At 41.9% G+C, this 23,752-nt stretch overlaps 2 protein-coding genes across 9 annotated transcripts in view; one reads left to right on the top strand and one right to left on the bottom strand.

Annotated features, from left to right (window-relative positions):
• SNAP47 (synaptosome associated protein 47) overlaps positions 1–21,035 on the bottom strand; it is a 53,981-nt gene extending 32,946 nt beyond the window's left edge. For 2 of the 4 annotated variants that reach the window (XM_006146966.3, XM_006146968.3), the window contains exons 1-2: positions 20,817–21,035; positions 10,201–10,747 (exon numbers count right to left, since the gene is read on the bottom strand). In XM_006146966.3, the coding sequence (XP_006147028.1) occupies positions 10,201–10,700 (500 nt within the window). In that variant the 5' untranslated portion in view covers positions 10,701–10,747; positions 20,817–21,035. Of the gene's footprint in view, positions 1–10,200; positions 10,764–19,924; positions 20,047–20,816 lie in introns of those variants that run through there. The other 2 variants (XM_006146967.3, XM_027771243.1) reach the window with 2 other exon arrangements.
• Positions 21,036–21,090: 55 nt separating this feature from the next.
• The window catches only part of JMJD4 (jumonji domain containing 4), a 38,586-nt gene continuing 35,924 nt past the window's right edge, over positions 21,091–23,752 (top strand). For 3 of the 5 annotated variants that reach the window (XM_006146960.3, XM_014587252.2, XM_014587257.2), the window contains exons 1-4: positions 21,091–21,467; positions 21,822–21,987; positions 22,903–23,028; positions 23,255–23,522. In XM_006146960.3, coding sequence (XP_006147022.1) covers positions 21,203–21,467; positions 21,822–21,987; positions 22,903–23,028; positions 23,255–23,522 — 825 coding nt within the window. In that variant the 5' untranslated portion in view covers positions 21,091–21,202. Of the gene's footprint in view, positions 21,468–21,741; positions 21,988–22,902; positions 23,029–23,254; positions 23,523–23,752 lie in introns of those variants that run through there. The other 2 variants (XM_014587255.2, XM_014587256.2) reach the window with 2 other exon arrangements.

Genomic DNA, 23,752 nt, shown 5'->3' with positions numbered 1-23,752 from the left:
GTAAAATTTCTTTGAAAAACTGCTTCAACTTTTATAAAGTGTATTACCATTTTATAGTAACTCTTTTTTTTAAAATAACTTTGATTTTTGAACAACACAACTTTGAACTGTGCAAGTCCAATTACATGCAGATTTTTCACTAAATATTTTGGAAAATATAGTACAGTAATGTAAATGTATTTTTTTCTTAATAATATTTTATTAGCTTACTATATTATAAGAATACAGTATAAAATACATTGGACTTGTAAAATATGTGTGTGTTGACTGTTTATGTTCTCAGTAAGGCTTCTGGTCAACAGCAGACTGTTAGTGGTTAAGTTCTGAAGGAATCAAAAGTTATATTGAGGGTCCAGCAGGTGGCATGGTGGTTAAGGTGCTGGACTCCCACATGGCCAACCATGGTTTGAGTCCTGGACCTGGAAGCTTGCTTTTTCATTTTTCCTCTCTCTTTCTTTGTCAAATTAAAAAATAATAATAAATAAAATTAATAAATTGTTTTAAAAAGTAGGTATGTTGGGTTGCCAGAAAAGTCATGAAGCATTTTTGCTTAGAAAAAATGTCATGACTTTTCTGACAACCCAATACATGGATTCTCAACTGTGTAGGGGGTCAGTACCCATAAGCCCTACACTATTCAAGGGTAAATTGGATTTCTTTTCTACAAGCACTCCATAAAGTAGAAAAAAACAGGGATTACTGTCTCCCTGTTTAAGAAGAGAAAACAGGCTCAGGGCAGTGAGGACTAGAGATACACAGATAATCAATAGTAAATACAGAGCAAAAATGAACATCTTCTCACTAGAATACCCTTTATCCTATGCTGTCTTGAAAGGGTAATTTTGATTCAAAATAAACCTTGATCTTAATCTCTAGAGAGCTATCAAATAGAACCTTCTGCAGGAATGGAACTGTTTTATATCTGTACTGTCAAATACACTAGGGGGGCCATGTGGCTGCTAAGCATGTGAAATGCAGCTAATGGTACTGAGGAACTGAATTTTTAACTTGACTCAGTTTTAATGTGTTTGATGGCTACCATATTAGACAGCATAACTCAAAACACCAAGAAATATATCTAAAAAGCCAATAGAAGAGGAAAAAAAATGGAAGTAGGAAAGAAAAAGCAAAGTAAAAGAGATCAAAGGGAACAAACAGAAAACAGATATTGCGATATAGAACTCAATCATATTAGTATTCATACTAAATGTAAAATCTAATTAAAAGGTAGATTGGCGGGGACCAGCAGGTGGCGTGGTGGTTAAGGTGCTGGACACTCCCACATGGCTGACCATGGTTTGAGTCCCAGACCTGGTGGCTTGCTTTCTCACTTTCTCTCTCATTTTCTTCTTGTGTGTCTCTCTGGTCAAATTAAAATAAATGAATTAATAAGTAAAATAAAAAATAAATAATTATTTTTAAAAATCCTTTAATAAAAAGGTAGATTGGCAAAACAAACAAACAAAAAGGTCCAGTTATACCTTATTTACAAGAAACACACTGTAATATATAAAAACACAATTACATTATAAGCAAAGTATGGGGAAAAGGATATGTCATGCCAAAAGTAAACTTTAAGACAAGGAATGTTACCAGGGATAAAGAGGGGTACTGTATTATAAAAATGAACTCAATTCAACAAAAAAGACTTAACAAGACTAAATATATATGCACCTAATAACACAACTCCAAAGTTAAGGAAAAAAATTGACAAAAATAAAAGAAATAGCCAATCACAGTTGTTGATTTCAACAAGTTTCTCTCAATGACCGATAGAGCAACAAGGTAAGAATGTAGAAATTTTGAATGCTATTTACTCAATTTAGTATTACTGATATTCATAGAAGCATCCAAAATTGCTAAATATACAATTTTTTCAGCTATATTCAGACATTCATGAAAAAAAAAATGAGTCTAAATACATTTTAAGAGTAGAAATCAATGTACCCTCTGTCCTCAAAGAAATGAAACAAATCACCAGCCAGAAGAAACTAGGAAAGCCTCTGGAAATTAAACATACATCTAAATAATAAACCGATTAAAAAAAAAAAAAAAGTAAAAAGAGGGCCAGCTCAGTGGCACAGCAGTAAAGCATTGTACAAGTGATGCTGGCTCAAAATGGAAAATCGTAAGTTCAGTTTTCCAGTTGAGCTGTACATGCTCAGTGTATCTGCCCATGATCCTGGCTGGCTGGGAAGGCTTAGGGGGATAGTGGCAATAAGACCCTATTGAGTGCAGTTGTCTCTTTGTCTCATCTCTCACTCTATTGCACTATGAAAGGAGCAAAGTTTAAGAGATTTTTTTTTTAACTTGAAGGAAAACAAGAGGAAAAACTGTAAATTATCTGAAGTGAACAAAAGTGAAAATACAATATACAAAACAGTGGGATACAGAGTATCCATTAAAGGGAGAGTTATTGCTCTCAATGCACATATGTGAAATTTCTTAGAAAGTTTTAAAATCAGCGATCTAAACTCTAACTCAAAAAGTTGTAAAAAAGAGGGCTGGCCCTGTAGCCTAGTGGTTAAGCAAGACAAATCCCACATGACCGACCACAGTTCAAATCTTAGCCCTAGCAACTTGAGAAACACTCCAGGTTTATGTGTGTACAAACCCAAAATCATGACAGTATAGGGAAACAGAAAAAGGATGACAGCATGACCATGCCCCAGTGAGGGGACGCTTTCCCTCCCCATCCACATGAACACACAGGCCCTCTGGCAATTAAAAAAAAGCTATAGGGTCAGCAGGTGGTGTGGAGGAAGATAAGTTAGCTGTATCCCACATGGTCAACTCTGTGGTTCAAGTCCTGGACCTGGAGCTTGACAATCACAAAAGGTATATGTGCGGGTGTATCCAGAATCTCAAGAGGATAACAATGGATTCTGATGTGGCCATCTCCCCTGGAGGCTGATTCTTACTTTCCTTTTCTATGTCTCTGGCTCTCTCCAACAAATGTATGCACCCTATAGCAAAATCCAACAACAAAAGTTATAAAAAGAGAAAATTAAACCTAAAATAATTAGAAAAAAGGAAAAGTAGAAATAATTGAAATTGAAAACAGAAAATGATAGTAAATATTAACAAGGCCAAAAATTTGTTCTTTGAAGTGATTTTAAAAATAAACCAATAATGGGACCAGCAGTTAGCGCAATGGCTATGTTGCTGGACTCCCATGTAGTGGACCACAGTTTGAGTCCCGGACCCGGTGGCTTAAACTCACACTGGGCGTGTGTGCATGCGTGCCCAAGATCCAGAGAGGAGAATGGAGGAAAAGGGATTGTGGCGTGGCCATCCCCCCTGGGGGGACAGAAAGCGAGAAATCACCCCCTAGGGGGTATGGTCACATCGCAGTCCCTACTCCTCCATTCTCCTCTCGGAATCTTAGGCATGCACGCACACGCACACAGTGTGAGTTTTAAGCCACTGGGTCTGGGACTCGAACCTGGTCGACCACATGGGAGTCCAGTGACGTAGCCATTACGCTAACTGCTGGTCCCCCAGAATTCATTTCTGAGAGGGTTCAGCTGCTGGACTGCACTCATTAAGATTTCAAATTATAAATCTAAAGAATTAAAGGAAACCATGATTAAAATTAAAATTAAGTACAGTAACAATGATTAATTCAATAGAAACACTTAAAAAAAAAGAGTAACAGAATAGAAAGTATAAAGTGCAATAACAGAAATGAAAATGTAACAAGACAGGTTAAATAGCAGATTTGAATGGCACTAGGAAGAATCAGTGCATTTGAAGACAGATAAACATAATTTATATAGCCTGAAGACTAGGAAGAAAATAATACACCAAGAAAAATGAATAGATCCTCAGAGACCTGTGGATACCACTAATAACACCAGTGCACGGTGTGGGTGAGAGGAAAGGAGAGAAAAGGACACAAAAGAACACATGAAGAAACAAAGTCTGAAAACTCCCCAAATTTCATGAAAAACATTAACATATACATCCAAAAAGCTAAACAAGCTCTGAGACCAATTAAACACAAAGATACACACCTTGTCTAGTAAACAAAGTCAAGTGGTAAAGTTGGACTTGTGCCCCCATGGCATAAAGAACAATCAGCTTCCTCTGCTACAAGAATCAGAGGAGCACTGCTAAAAACAGAAGGTTGTTTGAGATGAGATGCAGTCTTGTGACATAATTCCCAAAAGGTCCAAGAGACAATGGAAAATCAGCTGCTACATCAAGAACTAGTAAAATCTTAGTATGAATGTGAAAAGACAAACAACAGATGCCAAAACCAAGCTGATATTGATGATTAAATCACTCAACACTGATCTTAAAATAGTCATAATAAAAATACTTCAGTGAGGAATTACGACAATGCTTGCAGAAATGAAAAAACAGAAGGTCTCAGAAAAGAAATAGAAGACATAAGAAAATGCCACATAGAAATTTTAGAAGTGAGAAATATAGTAACTGATAATAAAAAAAACTGGATGAAAAGAACATAGACTGCAGATGATAGAGAAAACAATCAGAGAAATTAAAGGTTAAACATATCCAATCTAAACAATAGAGACCAGATACTAGAGGGGAAAAAAGTCCAGAGCCTCAGATGTCTGAGAAACTAAAATGATCTAACATTTAAGTCACTGGCAACCCAGAAGAAAAATAACATGGAGCTGAAAACTGTTAAAATTTGTTCTCTTAACACAAAATTCAACAGAACCTAAACAGGATAAAACCAAAGAAATCAACATGACTATAAATTTAAGAATCTTAATAGGGGGCCAGCAGGTGGCATGGTGGTTAAGGCACTGGACTCCCACATGGTCAACCACAGTTCAAGTCCTGGACCTGGCAGCTTGAAAGTCATAGTGGGCATATGTGCATGCATGCCCAAAATCCGAGAGGAGAATGGAAGAGAAGGAATTGTGGTGTGGCCATCCTGTCTAGGGGGGGATTTCTTGCTTTCTGTTTCTCCATCTCTCTGTCTCTCCAGTGAGCACATGCTCCCTATAGCGAAAATCTCTAAAAAAATAAAACAAAAAAACACTTCACAGTAGCAAGAAAGACACTATAGAAAAATATCAGTTCAAATGATTGAAGTGGCACATCTTTTTTTTTTTTTAAATTATTTTATTTAACTTTATTTATTTATTTATTTTAATTTGACCAGAAGGGACAGAATGAGAGAGAGAGAGAGAGAAAGTGAGAAAGGAAGCTGCCAAGTCTGGGATGCAAACCGCAGTCGGCCATGTGGGAGTCCAGTGCCACCACGCCACCTACTGGCCCCAAAGTGGCACATCTTTCAAGTGCTGAAAGAAAAGAACTGTTGGTGCTGGCAGGCGGTGGTTAAAGGCTCTGGATTTTCACAGTTCAAGTCCCGAATTTGGCAGTTTGCTTTTTCACTTTCCCTTTCTCTCTCGCTCTGTCTCTTTTTGGTCAAATTAATAATAACAAATAGAATTAAATAAATAAATAATTCTTTAAAAAATAAAAAGAAATGTCAACTCAAAATTCTATATCCAGCAAAACTTTCTTTCAGGAGTAAAGAGGAAATCAAGATAGATATAGATGAAGGAAACCTAGGAGAACTGGTAGAAATCACCCATTTTAGGGAATAGCATACAGCATAATGGTTATGTCACTAGATTCCCACATGGTCGAATGCAGTTCAAGACTCGACCTGATGGCTTAAAACTGAAGCCAGGTGCATGTGTGTTTGAGTCCAAAATCCTGAGAGGAGACTGGAGAAGGGATTGCAGCTTGTCCATCTCCCCCAGGGGATGATTTCTTGCTTTCTGTCTCTCCAGCGAGTGCACATGCCCTATAGGAAAAATCTCTTTCTTAAAAAAAAAAGAAGAAGAAGAAGAAGAAGAAGAAAAATGATCAAAAACAAAATTTAAAAACCAGGAACCAGCAGATGGCATAATGGTTACATTGGTGGACACCCACATAGTCACGCGTGTGTATGCATGCCCAAAATCCTGAGAGTCTCTCCGATGAGTGTACACACCCTACAGCAAAAATCTCTCTAAAAACAAACAAAAAAACTCAACCCTACTCACAATAGACTAGAAAGAATAAAACTGCAGGCATAAACTTAACCAAGGAGGTGAAAGACATGTACACTGAAAACTATGAAACACAGATAGAATAAAGAAGATACAAATAAATAGAAAGATATCCAGTGCTAATGTATTAGAAGACTTATTACAGTCTCCTAATGACCTACTTGTTTAATGACTGCTTGACTTAGGACCAGTTCTCTGGTCCGGAAATCCCCTTTCTCAGTCTTTGTCTTGTTCCTGCAGTCAGATAGTATTCACTACATGAAGCATTTGTGATCATGCAAGACCACATCTTTTGTTTATAAATTTGTATTTTATTGTGTACCCATAGTAATAGTCAGAATAAATAAAAATTATCAAAACAGATTTATATTATTGTGTTGTGTGCCTTGTTGCTTTCTGGCACTTATCTAATGCATGCTTTTTGTATGAACAGAATTGCATTGTTCTTGAGTAGGGTTATGTGATATCTATTGAAAAAGACATATCCTATGGTGCTGCGACATACCATGAGACATTCACCTTTAAGCTCCTTGCTTATCAACCAACTCACTTAATGACCTAGGTGTAGGAATGTAACTTTTAACTTGGTCATTAAGTGGGGAGTCCCCGTATTGTTAAAATATCCATACTACAAAATTCTAATGCCATTTTTTACAGAAATAGATAAAAACAATCCTAAATTCTATATCCAGCAAAACAGAAAGTTAGAAATCCCCCCCCCCCCCGAGGGGATGGACACACTGCAGTCCCTTCTCTTCTATTCTCCTCTCAGGATTTTGGGCATGCATACACACGCGTGACTATGTGGGTGTCCACCAATGTAACCATTATGCCATCTGCTGGTTCCTGGTTTTTAAATTTTGTTTTTGATAATTTTTCTCCTTCTTCTTCTTCTTCTTTTTTTTTCTTTAAGAAAGAGATTTTTTCCTAAATCACAAAAGATCCCAAATAGTCAAGGCAATCCGGAGAAAGAAGAGCAAAATGGAAACATCACACTTTCTGATTTCAAAATAGATCGCAAAATTACAGTAATCAAAACAGTATAGGACTGGCATGGAAGCAGACATATAGAACAGCATACCTGACAGCCTAACATGTTGGAGAGCCTTGTCTTGTTCTGGTCCCCCTCAAAAGCAGTGGCTTTTTTAATGATCTGTTAAACAGGTCAGAGTAGAACCCCCAAGGAATAAGGTGTCTCTCAAAATCCTAAGAGACCTATCAGGCACTGTGCCTCTTTCTTATAAGATGGGCCAGGATCAACAATGTATCTTTCCCCTCAGTTTAATAGTAGATACCACATGAAGTTAGGATTTCAATTTATGCTCTAATTCAGCAATTTGAAAGAAGAAACTCTGAATTTGGTTTTCAGAAATCCCAGTCCTGCAGCTACAGAAGCTAAGCGTTTCCATCAGAGCAGATACAGAAACTGCCAGATCATTTTTACAGTGCCCCAAAGCTCTTCCTTTTCTTTCCCCACATTGTCCAGGGGTGTTAGAAACAACTAGCCAATCTCATTATACCCATTATACATTATATCTCACTATTAGTTTGACAAAAATGTATTCAGGCATCAAATATACGGTCACCCAAAACTGCTTTTTTAAGTGTTTAACTAGGCATATCCAACGGTGATATTTTGCATCTCTATTGCCACACCATGCTATGGACTATCAGTGGAAATAAGAGTTACTAGTGGCCTTAAATCTCGGGCCAGTCCATGGCCTGGTAGTTAGGGAGCTGGATCCCTTATGGTTGACCGCTCAGCTTGAGTCCCAAATCTGGCAGCTTGAGAAACACACCAGGCATGGATGAGTGTGCCCAAAATCCCAAAAGAAGGGAGAAATGGGGAAGGGATTATAGTGTGACAATTCCCCAAGAGGGTAGGGTACATTCTTCCTGCCCTTTCCCTGTTTCTCTCTTTCTCTGGCAAATGTAAAACCCTCTAGCAAATTAAAAACAACAACAAGAACAACAAAAACTAATCAGATTAGAGAACCAATCCCAGAAACCATAGAACCAATTTGAAAAATTTATCCTTTACTCTTGGTACCAGCACCTGTGTCACTCGGGGTTTTCCAGAGAAACAGAGCTAGTAGAATCAATTGATGTATATGTGTACAAGGGGGAGAGAGAGATAAAATGGAGAGAGAATAGGAGGGGGAAGGAGTGGAGGGGAGATTAAGATTGATTGGTTTAAAGTGATTCACGTGACTTTGAAATTGACAAATACAGCTGGCCCATTAATAGAATTATTAACAAAACTGGATGGGAGAAAATCACTTTGTTATTTTCACTAACCTCTCTCTTAACTGAAATTCAATTCTGAATGTAGGCAATCACAGCATTATTAGCAATACCTGTGACCATCACCAAAAGAAAACTCAGCTATTTTTAAATCATATTACAGTTGTTGCAGATCTCAAAATATTATGTGCATCCCTACTTTGAAATTATTATAGATATTGAGACAGCCATTGGTCTGAATAATGTAATATATTAATGAGGACTTAAATCTCATTAAAGGGCGACAGCACACACATCTAACATAGATCACTGCTAATCAAGATACTGTATAACTATCCAAATTAAAGTAAAACAATAATCCTATGGCCAGTTTGTTGACATATAGTCTGGAATTTTGATTAATGTTGACAAAACAGGCATTCTGGGGTTTCCTTGCTCACTGTTTATTTTTCAAGGATTGTAAGATTTCTGGTATAGCAAATAGATGTAAAACATCATAACAATGCTACATATATTGATTGGGCCTGTATATAGATTATTTCCATGAGAAATGGTAAAGTATTTTAAGGTTTTCTTTTATAGTAATGACTTATATGTGTCCTATAATGAAGGTCTGAAGATATGTGTGAAGCAAAACCCCAGGCAAAATACCACTGGGAAGAGTTTGAAGAAGGAAGAAAGAAGAATACCCTCTACACTGAGCCAAAGGCTCATACTCCAGGAAGGAGACTATGAGGCCACTGACTAGAAGGTTCCAGTTGAGAACAGATCTGCTCACAACCCTCCCACAAAGGAACCAATGCGGAGGAATGCTTCTGACAAAAAAGGCAGGAAGTAAAACACAAAATAAAGCATCCTGGAAAAACCAGACACCATGAAGAACAAATAAGGTTACTGATCATATGCTAAGAGATATGACCTTCCATGAAGTTAAGATCAGGATGCTATTAGAAATTAAAAATAAAACAAGGATAGAAAGATTCAAGAAATACAAAGTAGAACAAAGAAAAATCAAAATGAGAGAAGAAAAATACTAGAGAACAGTATATCAGACATTGAAAAAATAGGAAAAGAAAGGTTCAGAAATAATAAATTCTAAAAACCAGGTGAAGAAATAATCAAAGAAATAATACAAAAATTTTCACCAAGTCTGATAGACAAATTGTGAGAGCTCACTGAGGGCCTACCATCAGCTGGCTCTTCGGATGCTTCTTTGTATGACTTTTTTAAACATCCTGAGGACTACCACCAGCTGTATGACTTTATAAAAGTCATACAAAGAAATGTCTGGAGGGCCGGCATGTGGTGTCATGGTTAGGACAGCTTGATCCCACACGACTGGCTGCGCTGTTTGAGTTTTGGACCTGGTGGCTTAAAAAGCACACTGGGCACTGGTTTGTGCATGTTCAATATCCCAAAAGGAGTGAGAAATGGTGAAAAAAGGGATTGTGGTGTGACCATTTCCTACTCACTTTCTCTCTCGCCCTGTTTGAGTGCACATGCCCACTGGCAAAAATTTGAAAAACAAAGAAATATCATGAAACATCGCAACACAGCTCAGCACAGAGGAGCTGACAAGAGATCATAATCCAACCTCTATGAGCTGATATGAGGACCTGTATCCTGATCCCCCAAATCAGAGCCCCAGGAAACTAATAGGTAACCAATGATGTGTGCAAAATATGGAAAAAGGGAAAGAATGGTGCCTGGTCCACACATGTGGGTCTCACTGTGTGCGTGCACAGGATAGTATACAGAGCACATCATACATGTGGAGCTTACTGTGGTGCTCCCAGTACAGTACACACAGCAGGTGCACCATGTTTTTAGTAGCTGGCTATATACTGATTATGGGATAATGGAAAGATGCTCCTCTTCAAGATCAAGGCAGAACAGGGACCAGGGTTTACTCCACCTGTCAGCCACATCCAGGTCAGACTCCATCTTGTCCAAGCTTCTCATGACACCGTCAAGCTGCTCACCCTGATGGTGAAGGACTTTCGCTGTGTCTTCTAGACGCTTCTGAGAACAGGCCATTAAACCTGTCAGTTCCTTCCCCCTAGACGTGGGAGAAGACGACGACTCCATGGCAATTCCTGGTTGTGATAACAGCAACTCTCTCCAGAAATGCTCGATGATACTGAAAACAACATTCCGACTAGGCTGTAAGGAGCTGAACCAGTGTTTCACATGGTCTTTCTCTAGGATGGTGATAGAACTGAAGATAAAATGAGAAGCTTCTTTCTTGATCTCAACTATACTAGAGAGAGGAAAGCTAACAAGAACGTCTGCAGTTTTATCACTTGCGAATTTTAATGAAAGAGGAGTTAAGGACAGTTTTCCAGGGACCCATCGCTTCTCAAGTTCTAAGTAGTAGGAGCAGGGCCAGGTATGGATGCAGATGTCTCTGCTCATCTGTTTCTCAATAGTCCACACCAAGATCAAGAGCACAGCCTCTGCCTCTGAAGAAGAAACAGATTAACATGAGATTCTCCAACCCTGCACCCATCAGGACAACTTCACTGGGCTCAGTGATCACAGATGGACGTGACTTGAGAAAGTAAGTTACAGGAGATCACTGCCCCATCACCCAGAGATCCTTCTCATGCCCTGCACATGAACACTATTTTTGGGGTCTGGTGTTCTCTATTATTACATATTCACAGAAGTTGCTGCTAACATTCTACTACTGAAGTTTCTATAAATTTATTTAACTTCATAAAGAAAACAATCCTACAATTTTTTTCTCTTATTATAATCCCAGTCTTGGGAGTTCTACATAACTATGTAGTAATATGTATATGTATAAATTTACATATATAGTTCCACAAAACTATAATAAAGATAGCTGTTCATATTTTCATATATAAAAGTAGCATGTTCATATGCTACTCATATTTTCGTGTTTATATTAATCAATGCAGTTTGAAAGTTAAGAGAGATTTGAATGAATTCTCATAGAACATTTAGTCCAACCCTCTCATTGTACAAATAAATAAGGACAAGAAAGGATGAGGGACTGTGCAATGTCCAACCACAGTTTTATGACATGGACAGAGTGAGAGCCAAGCTGGTAAGGCCTAGTCCAGCATTCTTCCAAGAGGAGTGGTGGTCCAAGTGTAATATAGCATTTCTTCCACTTCTCTCTCTCTTTCTCTCTCACATGGTTTAATTAAAACGCGACTTGACTTATAAAAACAAAAAGCTAATATTATTCCCTAACATATTGAAAAGGCTTTCCTCAGAATAGCTAGAAGCTACAGGGATTGTGTTCATTCAGCCAACAAGTTTGTAAGCCCCTATGTGCCAGATGCCATGTTGGCAGCAAGGACAAAAGAAAAAATGATATAGTCCTTGGCTCGTGAAGCATCAATTGGAATGCTATTATTGAGCTGTTGGGAAAGTCATGATGCATTTTTGCATAGAAAAACATGGAAAAATATGATTTTCCCAATGACCTAATAAGTTTCTCATGGGGTTATACTCTAAAAAATTCTTCAATACGATCACTGTCCTGGGCACTGCATCAAACAATACAGGGTAAATAAGACATGCAAGAAAAAAGTAGTACCTGTACTTGAAAAGCTAAAGTCAAAATGACATTCCTAATTATACAAAAACAAAGTAGATTACAAATAGGCAATATATTATTAAATATAAACCCCAGAGCTGACAGAGACTGCAGAGGTGGCAAGGAAGGCATAACTAGAGTATGGCAGCAGCCTGTCTGGTCTCCCTGCCTTTGTACCGTTGTATTCCCTAACATATTGAAAAGGCTTTCCTCAGAATAGCTAGAAGCTACAGGGATTGTGTTCATTCAGCCAACAAGTTTGTAAGCCCCTATGTGCCAGATGCCATGTTGGCAGCAAGGACAAAAGAAAAAATGATATAGTCCTTGGCTCGTGAAGCATCAATTGGAATGCTATTATTGAGCTGTTGGGAAAGTCATGATGCATTTTTGCATAGAAAAACATGGAAAAATATGATTTTCCCAATGACCTAATAAGTTTCTCATGGGGTTATACTCTAAAAAATTCTTCAATACGATCACTGTCCTGGGCACTGCATCAAACAATACAGGGTAAATAAGACATGCAAGAAAAAAGTAGTACCTGTACTTGAAAAGCTAAAGTCAAAATGACATTCCTAATTATACAAAAACAAAGTAGATTACAAATAGGCAATATATTATTAAATATAAACCCCAGAGCTGACAGAGACTGCAGAGGTGGCAAGGAAGGCATAACTAGAGACTGGCAGCAGCCTGTCTGGTCTCCCTGCCTTTGTACCGTTGTATTCTACAGCCTCTCCCACTGGGACCAGTCTTCCTTCTAATGTGGATACCACTTGACCTTTCCTGTTCTCACCCACTCTCAGAGTAATACAGACCTTGTACATACTTACTGTATCCATTACGTGGTATGATACCACTTGTTTATTTGACTGGAAGCTCTTAAAGGTAAGGACCAAATTTTATTCATAGTCTTAGTGACTACTTTGCAACTTGAATAAATGGGATAAACACTCATGGTTTATGGTGTTTGTTCAGCTGGGACCCTGGGGGCCATAGCTGAGGTAAACATTGCAGGTTGGCCTCAGCCTGCTGCTTAGAGTACTGTTGACGGTAGCCTTCATTAAATATTGCATGAGACAAGTGGAACAGATTCAATCCCAGCCAAATAGATCACAGTAACCCGGGAAAATTTCACCAGGAGCCGAGACAATATAGAAACAAGGGGTAGATCTTGTTGGGAGGCAATTCTCCATGGTGTTTCTATAGGTTCTATGCCTGAGACTATCTTTTTCAAGGATATTTCCATAGCGAATAGCCTTGGGCTATGGATAACATTCCCCCTCCTGGTCAGAGAGACCAGAATAAGGATACTGTCTTCTTTGGGGACACAAGTGATGCAGATTTGCTGACAGAGCACAGGGTTCTCAGCTATGACAAAGATTCACTGTATGTACAGAATCCACCTAGGCCCCATACTTTCCCCATGGGATTTGGGACAAACAGGTAGCCCACTGGGCCACAGTAATAAAGTTCAGGACTCTCCTGTCTTCTGCTAGCATTTATGAAATGGTTGCAGGCTCATTTCCCAGCCAGCAAGAAGGATAAAATCTAAAACCCTTTCAGATTGTGATGTGAATGACGAAGGTCATTCTGTTTTAGGCTTTGGATTCTTCTTACTAGACTTTTTCCTAATAAAAGTAAATATTTAGACACCAAACTCCACAAACTCACTCTATCAACTCACAACACCCTAGGATGTTTCTGCTCAATTTAAAGGAACATCACAACTTTTCCAAATTTCAGTTTATTTGAAAATATATGACATGAATATGTAAAATGTTCAAAAGTAGTAAGTCAGAATGGTAGTGACATCTTGGGAGAAGGAAGGGAACCTGAGAAGGCCTTTGTGATGCTGGTATTTTTTCATTTCTTGCCCTGGACATACTCATTTGTGGTAATTCATGATTTGCACATTTTCTGTTCTTGCAATTTGTTCTTATTTCTATGTGTAACAGTTTAATAAAAGGTTTATTGAATGTTTATTAATAATATAAAATTGCATTAAAGTAATAAACGCACACATGAAAAAATGAACCAAAACTCAATTTCAAGTGGGTACTACAATTTCAAGAAACATTTTCAATCAATGCTATAGGTAGAAGCTCAGCTAGAAGACCACATGCATGACCTGTACTGTTCTGTGGCTCCTGCCATGAGACCACTTGGCGATCACTGAATTATGATGACAGAAAGGTGTGTATTTCTCAGACATAGGGAAGGGTGAACCACATCAACTTAGCTATGGTCTTCAAAGTTTATGACCAGCATTATAGGCGAGAACGTGGGTGCTGGAGCATGAATCAGTGTTTGTTGCCTCTGTTCTCTTAGTTGACTAGGGCTTTCTGCTCCACAAACACATCTCAGTATACATAGACACGTCCTCACCTGCCGTGGGAGGGACCCCTGCATGTTCACTGCAATTTCCTATACTTAGAGTGTGATACAGCATGGAAGGTGAATTTTTATTAACAATTATCTGACCCCATGCTACAACTTCTGAGTATATACTATTAGGAGATATTCCATGAGCACAAAGTGAAATTATACACAGATATCCCTCACAGAATTACTAAACCTGGCATTGCAGCATCAGAGGAAGCACGCTGTGGTTCCAGCACCAGCTCTGCTACAAATTTTATGACTCTGGAAAAGTTACCTCACCTCCTGGACTTCTGTTTATTCACCGTTAAAATAACTAAAAGTTCTAAGGATACAACCACACTAAATATTCTAAAATTCAAAGAGAAAAGAAACAAAAGAGCAAGAAAAAAATTAGTAGGCAAAAAAACCCCCAAAATATTCATCACATTATAAATAATACATATGAGAAAAGTATTCAAGTTTGATAAACACCAGGAAAGAAGTGAAAGGAGAAACATGTGACCACAACTTTTACCACCAGATTTATAATTCAACTTTCCCAGAAAACCAAAATAAACAAAGATTAAGTGGAAAGGTGGAAGTAAAGAAAACATCCCCACAGTACATCCGAAGCAACCCACACTTGCACATGTCTCCTTGTCTCCTGACCCTTCACTAAAACACCTGCCCTCACAGAGTCCACGGGAAGCAGATTTTCTGCTCCTCAGATGGTCAAAGCCATCCACTTTTGTGTCCTTGACCCTAACTCCTTGCTTGCTCCAGCATCAATGACTTCTCTCTCTTATGCCAGGTGCCATGCAATCTATTAAGGGACAAACAGTAAATAGTTTAGGTTTTGTAGGCTATGTAGTCTATCACAGCCACTCAACTCTGCAACTGTAGTGAAGGTATTCACAGACAACACATCAAAAGGGTATGGTTATCTCATTAAATCTTCCTTTACAAAAACATGGCAGCTAGACCTGACCTGTAGGCCACAGTTGGCCAATCCCTGTCCTAAATTAACTCATCAGTTTATAAACATAGTCTAAACTTTCCTCTTTAAAAGAAACACACACACTCACCCGTATGCCCTCATATCTCCCAGCACTGTTCCTCTCAGAAATACTGTTCCCTAAACACACCTCACCTACCACCCAGGTACTCCAGAAAATGCTTCTGTCCTCATCACCTCCCTGACATACCTCATAGTTACCGGCAGTCTCCAGGTAGTTAGACTCAATGTCCATACCTGTTCTAACCTATGTGCAATGTTCTACACCTTTCTGAAAGTTGTTTAGATATTGGTTTATCCTCCAAAGGTTCATGTGTTGGAATTAGGTCCCCCAGTATAAAAGCATTGTTAAGTACTGAGGCCTATAAGAAGTGAGGCCTAGTGTTTGAATCATGGAGACATCTTCCTCATGAATGAATTAATGCCATCTCACGAGAGTGAGTGAGTTCTCACTTTCATGAGGAGTTGCATACAAAAGCAGGTTGTTATAAAAGGAAAGCAGCTACTCCCGGGTCTCTCTCTCTGTACAGACCTTCCCCATTCTCCTAGTCATATTGTGATGCAGGACCAGAGGCTGACCAGATGCCAGCTCCACGCTCCTAAGACTTTCCAGTCATTGGGATCATCATAGCTAAATAAAGTATTCTTAAAAAAAAAAAAAAAAAAAAAAAAAAAAAAAAAAAAAAAAAAAAAAAAAAAAAAAAAAAAAAAAAAAAAAAAAATCACCCAGTCAGGTATTTCTGTTTACCAATACAATTAATGGACTAAAATACTTGTAGCTTTGTTTCCTGGACGTAATGCTTTCTTGCACCTCCACTATCATAGGCACATGTTTTCAGTCTCCTCTGATAATTTTTTTTTTTTTGTACTTGAATATACAAGGCACAGTCAAGGTCTTAAGAAATACTCTTTTCATAAGTGAGTCAACACAGGCCCATGACATTCAATATCACCTCCAAATTGTTCCCTACCAAATGCACAACTCTACACATGCTGTCTCAGGGCTTCAGATGCAGACATCTAATCACCTGCTAGGTATCTCTACTCTACCCTAAACCTGCATCTTCATTTGAAAATCCCTCACCGTGGGACCAGCAGTTGGCGTAATGGCTATTTCGCCCCACGTAGTCAACTGTGGTTTGAGTCCCGGACCCGGTGGCTTAAACTCACGCCAGGTGTGAGTGCGTGTGTGCCCAAGATCCTGAGAGGAGAAAGGAAGAGAAAGGACTGTGGCATAGCCATCCCCCGGGAGGTGATTTCTCACTTTCTGTCTCTCTGCCTCTTTCTGGTGAGCACACATGCTCTACAGCAAAAACCTACCCCCCAAAAAAATATGAAAAAGAAAATCCCCCACTGTCTGCTCTTCTCAATAAAGGCACCACCAGGTCTAGGAGTTCTGGATTCTTCTCTTCTTTGTTCTCCCAAACACCCCATAAACAAGCCCTGGCAACTGTCCACTGCTCTGTCCACACCACTATACAAGTCATGGTCACCACTCATTTGAACAACTTTTCACCTGGCATGCCTACTTTACCCTGAACCCACAACCCATTTTCCATCCATTAGCCAAAGAGACCGTCATAAAACAGAACTAGAAAGTGTCATTCTTTTGTCAAATCTCTTCCCAATGTACTTCAGGTAAAACTGAATCTCCTCATGACAGCCTAATGGACTTCACATGACCTGCAACCTCACTATCCAGCCCTTTCCTCTCTGCTTTCCAGCAGCCTGTCCACTCCTGCCTCCAGACTGCCCACTTGCAGTTTTTTCCAGGGACACTGAATGATAGCTTCATTCTTCATGTCTCCGCTCAATGGTACCCTCACCCTTCCTACTGTATTGTTACCCAACCATACCACTAATATAACTTCAGAGAGTTTATGTGCTTACATGGCTGTATGCACACTAGGGAAGGTGACCATCACAGGAAAGGGTCTTGCATACAATACTTACACATCATGGGCACTCAAGGAATACATGTTGAGGGGACCACAGTCATATCAAGTGAAAGCACAGACTAGGTCTATCCCCTCACATGTTGCCTATCTGTCCAACTGACAGTAAGTTATGGAGTCCTTATTTAGTCTCTGCATGCTGCAATCTGGAACCCATTTCTACCAGTACAGGTGTGGACCTAGAGAACTGTGCTGACCCTAGGTATACAGAGTTGAATTAGCAAGGGAGGTCATGGCTAGGAGCCCAAGGGAGCTTGAGGCCAATTCACACAACTGACACTCTTGGGGAAGAAGTCCATGGCCACACGGACTGCATTCATAATGCACTGCAATTTGTATAATGGCTCTCTTTCAGCATTTCCATCAGACATGTGCCCCCTGAGTAAGACTCAGTATCATGTAAACACCCTATTTTTAGTTAATTTCCAAAGTAACAGATCAAGCAACATGCTGCACACCTTCCACTACCTCCCAACCACAAGAAGGCTCAGAGTGAGAACAGTGCAGCAGTGTGTGCAGGGCGGGGGCGGTGTAGGCACTGCTGGCTTTTCCATTACCTGCCCTCCTGCTCCCTAGATCCTCTTTCCACTCCCTCAGAGGCTCCCAGCTTCAATCTAGGAGATTCAAGCATGCTGTCTGGAGGTGTTTCAACCCAGCACTATGGCCTATTCACAAGGCATGCACTAGCTCTTTAGGGAGAACTAAGATCTGGTGATATTCCTATTGTATTTCCTCCAACGTAAAGACTTTTAAACCCACTCTAGTTTTCTTTCCGGCTGGCTCCAGAAATTCAGATTCTGTAGGCCTGAGTGGGGCCTGAGAAAAATGTACTTCCAACCAGCTCTCAGGCAATGCTAATACTAGTCTAAGAACCTCTGGATGACACACACCTGTGTTCCAGACCTGTCAAAATTTAATGACTCTCTCCAGGCTTCATTTGTAGAAAGGTGGTAATACTGGCACCAGAGGGCCACCATGTGGACTAAGGGAAATACACCACAAAATAACTGGACCGGCTGATTCAATCTCCTACCCTGAGTTACGGGCTTAGTTGCCATAATAATTTCAGAAGTATGTGGACCTACTGGCCCAGACTGTCCTCTCTTAGAAAACTTAGTCTCCACCACAGAGATGTGGACCTTTCTCCCAGGCAAGGCCTGGATTTCATATTATCCCTGTCAGACAAACTGTGAACCATATAGCCCAAATCTTGGGATAATTATAAACACTGCTTCCCAGATTTTTTTCACTGGCTTCCAATGAGCTGTACTCACCACAAATAAAATCAAACAATTAATAATCATGGAACACCTGGTCAATAGATGGCAAGATGTTACATACATCATTAATTACAAAACAAAATAAGGTTGGGTCAGCAGATGGCGTAGAGGTTAAGGCGGCTGGATCCCACATAGCCAGTTGTGTGATTTGAGTCCCGGACCTGATGGCTTAAAAAAACGCATGTACATGTGTAACCAAAGTTCCCAGAGACAAATGGAGAAGGGATTGTGGCATGGCCATCACCAACCCTGGGAGGTGATTTATCACTTTCTCTCTGTGTCTCTCTTCGGAGAGTGCACATGCCCTATAACAAAACAAAAACAAAAGCAAGGTTAAAAACCTCACACTTTATATACATAGTAATATATATATACATATATATATATATATATATGTGTGTGTGTGTGTATATAGTGGGGATACAGAGAAATCGTGTTTGCACTCATATGTAAGAAGGAAAAGAAAAGCTATGTCTGTGTGTGAGTATGTGTATGTGTGCGTGCATGCACACAAGTATATAAGGAACCAAAAGAGAAAAAATGGAGCAGTGAGGGAAAATGAATGAATGGATGCATGCACAAATGCATGCCTGGAAAGACAGGCTCCATAGCAGACAACAAATAATGCTCATTTCTGAATGAGATAATGGGTGATTTTTTTCTTCCATTTTTTTTTAAGAGGTTTTTGCTATAGGGCACGTGCACTCGCCAGACAGAGAGAGACAGAGAAACAGAAAGCGAGAAATCAGCCCCCAGGGGGGATGGCCACACCGCAATCCCTTCTCTTCCATTCTCCCTCTCAGGATCTTGGGCATGCATGCACACGCGCCCGACATGAGTTTTAAGCCACCGGGTTCGGGACATAAACCGCAGTCGATTACAGGGGAGTCCAGCAACGTAGCCATTACGCTAACTGCTGGTCCCTCTTTTCCTCCATTTTAACTTCTCCATGCATCCTCATTTTCTACCATAACCTAGGTTAATAAAGAATTCCACACCTTGAGCACATAAGGCACAATGATGCCACCTAGGAAGGGACCACAGCACAGGGATTCACACACTCTCCACAAAAAATTTCCACCTCCTATCCCTTCCCCATTCAACTTCAGACCTTGCTTTACCTGGACCTCTGATGTTCCCCAAACTCATCTTCCAACTCTTACTTCCCCTCTAACTCCTCAGACCTTGGTCCTCCCCTCTTTTGGTTTTTCTTTGGGTAGAAGTCAAAGCTCTTTGAAACAGTTCCTCCTCAAACTCCCTGGGCAAGGTTGAGAGTGCCAACATCTACTGAACTTTCCTTATCCCTGCTTCTAAGGACTGTTGTTTAATAAAGGGGAGGAAACCCTCCTCTCATGCCCTTAAGGTATTTCCTCTGATCAGTAATGAGATAACCCGGTCTCTAGGTTTTACAAGGCAGTTACCAGCCTGCTGCCATGCAGACTGTCAACACATACCTTGAAAGTAGGCTCAGAGGTCTCTTACTGGTGCAGGAGACTATCTCAAGGTACAGCTAGCTTCTCTCCAGGAGAGAAGTGAGGTGTTTTTGTTTTAGTTTGCTATAAGGTATGTGTGCTCACTGGAGAGACAGAGATAGAGAGGAAAAGTGAGAAATCACCCCCAAAGCAGATGGCCATGCCACAATTCACTCTCCCCCTTTCTCTTTTTGAGATTTTGGGCACATGCACATACATCAGTGTGTTTCTCAAGCAACTAGGTCAGGATTTGAGCCACTCAATTGGCCATGTGTGATCCAGCCACCTTAACCTCCATGCCACTTGCTAGCTTGAAAAGTGAGGTTTTAATGGTTCTTCCTACTACTTTACTATGTGTGATACATGTAAAGTGCTGCCCAGACTGTACTCTCATGCAGACCACCCATATGCATGTTATCTTTCAAGTTTACACAGTAATAAGTCTGTTCTCTATCTTTCCATGTTTATGAAGGGATGTTTGAGGTGATAAGATTTACTTCTCCAACACGCTGACAGTTCCCCTCTTTCAGGTCTGCTAATGTGCCCACAGCTCCAAATCTCTACCCACACTCCCCAAAACCTTAAATTTACGCACTCCCTGACTCCTAATCATTTCCTCCCGATCCCACCAACCTCTTAGGCCTTCCAACATTTCCTCCAAACACTCCACCATTAGTCCCTGGGTCTCGCGCCATCCCCTCCAGACCCCACTGTCCCCCTAAGCCTCCTATCTAGGTCCCCTCCATGCCCACAGCCTTCCAGACCACCACCGCCCACCCCCCCCGCCCTGGCCGTTCTTCCTTTCTCAATCCAGTCCACATCCCACCACCTTCCTCCCAGGGTTTGGGGTTTGGGGGACAGGAAGACTCATCACCGCGTCAGTCTCAGCGGGTTGACGGTGCCCAGGGAGGGCCAGAAGAAGTAGGGACACAGGTCTAGCCACAAGCCAGCAGCGGAAGACGTGAAGACTGCGATACTCTGGGTGGGCTGTACTTGACCACAGCTCACTCCCGACGTTAACCAGGAGAAGGTTGGAGACACCGCAAGTACCGCAGCGCGCTACGCGCATGCGTGCAATGCGAGTGCGCCAGGGTCGGGGGGAAACGCTGCGCGCTCGGACTCCTGGTTCCGTGTTTTAGTCTCCCTATTTCCGCTCTGGCCGGAAGTTAGGAGCCGGGCCCGGGCGTCTTGGGGATAGATCTTGAGCCGCTCCTCCGAGGTGCTGTGTAGATTTGGTGCGTTCACCCCGGCCCGGGCCTGATGGACCGAGAGACGCGCGCCTTTGCTGAGCGCTACATCCAGGGCCGTAAGGGTCAGGTCTTGAGCGGCGGCAGCTGGGCCCACGACCGCGTGGCATACATTGAGAAACCCGACGCCTTCTCCTACGCTGATTTCTTCAAGGGCTACCTGCTGCCCAACCTGCCCTGCGTGTTCTCTAGCGCCTTCACCGAGAGCTGGGGCAGCCGGCGGCACTGGGTGACACCTGCGGGAAAGCCCGACTTCGACTATCTGCTCCAGAAATACGGTGAGGGTGCCATCAGCTAGAGTGCTCGACTGGGAAAACACGGGACAGGCCGCCCACCATCCCCACCCCCGTCCCCCGGGGCCAGGGTTGAGGGGGAAACACATGACAGAACCAGGGCCTAGCCGAGGGCAACCCCTGCATTGGCACATTGGAAGGGACCGGCACAAGGCTGAACGGTGTCCAGACTGCCAGGACCAGGGGCAGACTGCAGAGGGAAGTCATGAAGGGTGGGAAGGCGAAGTGTGAGTGGTTCCCCTGAAAAATTCATTTGCAGATGGTTTGGAGGGCAGATGGAGCCCTGAAGGACTGAAGGCCTGGAAGACTCAACAAAAATATGCCTGATCCTTGTTTTAGGAGATGTAGTTGTTCCAGTTGCAAACTGTGGGGTCCAGGAATACAACTCGAACCCCAAAGAACACATGCCCTTTAGAGACTACATCAGTTACTGGAAAGAGTACATCCAGGGGAACTACTCCTCTCCCCGGGGCTGTCTCTATCTCAAAGACTGGCACCTGTGCAGGTAAAGGGTCATGAGGTACTGGCTGTGTATCTTCCTTACCTAGAATGGAGTGAACCTGGAGGCCTTTCTGATGGAGGTGGCCCCTGGCTGCAGGCAGAGAAACTCTTCTTTCTCCCATTTAGGAATTTTAGTCAGCTTAAAAGGAACCAGGCTGTCTTCAGTGTGGTTGAAGTGTGTGTGTGTGTATGTGTGTGTTTTGGGGGGGGTGGGGGGGAAATCAATACCTCAAGATGACTGTACAGGGTTGACCACTGTGAGGACCGTGAGCCTCTAATAGGCGTACATGGGCTGTGGTCAAGTATTTGCCTAGAGATGTCCCTGATGGCCTCTTTACCCTCCCTGTCTAACTGACAGCATCACATTTGCACTCTTCTCAAATGCTCCTGGAACCAGCCTATCCTCTCTTCCCTCATTTTTTATGTTTAAAATCATCCAGTCTATAATATGGCTTCCAGAGCCTTGCAAGGTCTACCCTGTCTACCATGTACCACATGCTGCCCTTATGCTTGGGCCTGTAGCCTGGCTTCCCCTAGGCAGAGTTGAGTTTGCTGGTGTCAGTAAAGACAGCATAGAGACTCACAATTCAGGAATGATGACAGTGGTGTGTTTAGAGATCGCAACTCAGCCAAGAGCCTTTATGAGTCAGCTGTCCTTTGTCACAAGTCACCCCAAAGCATCTTGCTTATGATTCTGTGGTCAACAATTTGGGTAGGGCCCAGCTTGGGTCCCTCAGGAACTATGGTCATTTAGCAGTTCCACTAGAGGTGGTGGTCTAAGGTGGCCCCACTCACACCTGGTGGAAGGGGTCACCCACAACATTCCAAGACTATTTTTCTCACTTGATGTATCCATGTGGGCAGGCTGAGTGGTGGGTAGCGTGGCAGCTCCTCCCACAGCTTGTGCTACTCTCCACAGGGACTCCTCAGCAGAGGATGTGTTCACCCTTCCCATATACTTCTCATCTGACTGGCTGAATGAGTTCTGGGATGCTCTAGACTTGGACGACTATCGCTTTGTCTACGCCGGACCCAAGGGCACCTGGTAATGCACGTAGGGGGCCCACCTGGCTCACAGGTCAAGTTTGTCAGAAGAGGGGCTGCTTCGTATGGGTGTCATAACTGAAGGCACTTGTCTCAAGTGAGTGAGGGGCTGCCCCTCTTCCCTTAGAAGTCTTGGGTACTGAGCTTGGTTATCCCTTCAATAAAAAAAAAAAAAAAAAAGCCCACAGGGGACCATGCAATGCATAAACCACGAGTTCTCATTGCAGGTCCCCATTCCATGCTGACATCTTTCGCTCCTTCAGCTGGTCAGTCAACATCTGCGGGAGGAAGAAGTGGTTATTCTTTCCCCCAGGCCAAGAGGAAGCACTGCGAGATTGTCATGGTGGCCTGCCCTACGACGTGACCTCTCCCACGCTTCTCGACTCCCGCCTGCATCCCATGCGACAGCATGGTAGCCTACCCCTGGAGGTCATGCAGGAGGCGGGCGAGATGGTGTTTGTGCCTAGTGGGTGGCACCACCAGGTCCACAACCTGGTAAAGTAGGGATGGGGTGGGGACCTATCATAGCCTAAGGCCACCCAGGTCTGGTGCTTTCCATTTCCCCATTTGAATATGGGTCTACCTACCTAGCCCCTTATTGCCTACAGCTGCTGCTTTCTTGCAGCAAGAGGACAATGTCCTCCCTTCTTGATCACCTTTCTGGAGGGCTGGAGCATGGGGTAGGGGGGCTTCCAAGTGAGGCTGCCGAACCCCCCGCCCCTTGA

Source organism: Tupaia chinensis, unplaced genomic scaffold (genome assembly GCF_000334495.1).
Source record: "Tupaia chinensis unplaced genomic scaffold, TupChi_1.0 Scaffold000197_1, whole genome shotgun sequence".
NCBI lineage: Eukaryota > Metazoa > Chordata > Mammalia > Scandentia > Tupaiidae > Tupaia > Tupaia belangeri.
This window is presented reverse-complemented; position numbering and strand designations above follow the sequence as displayed.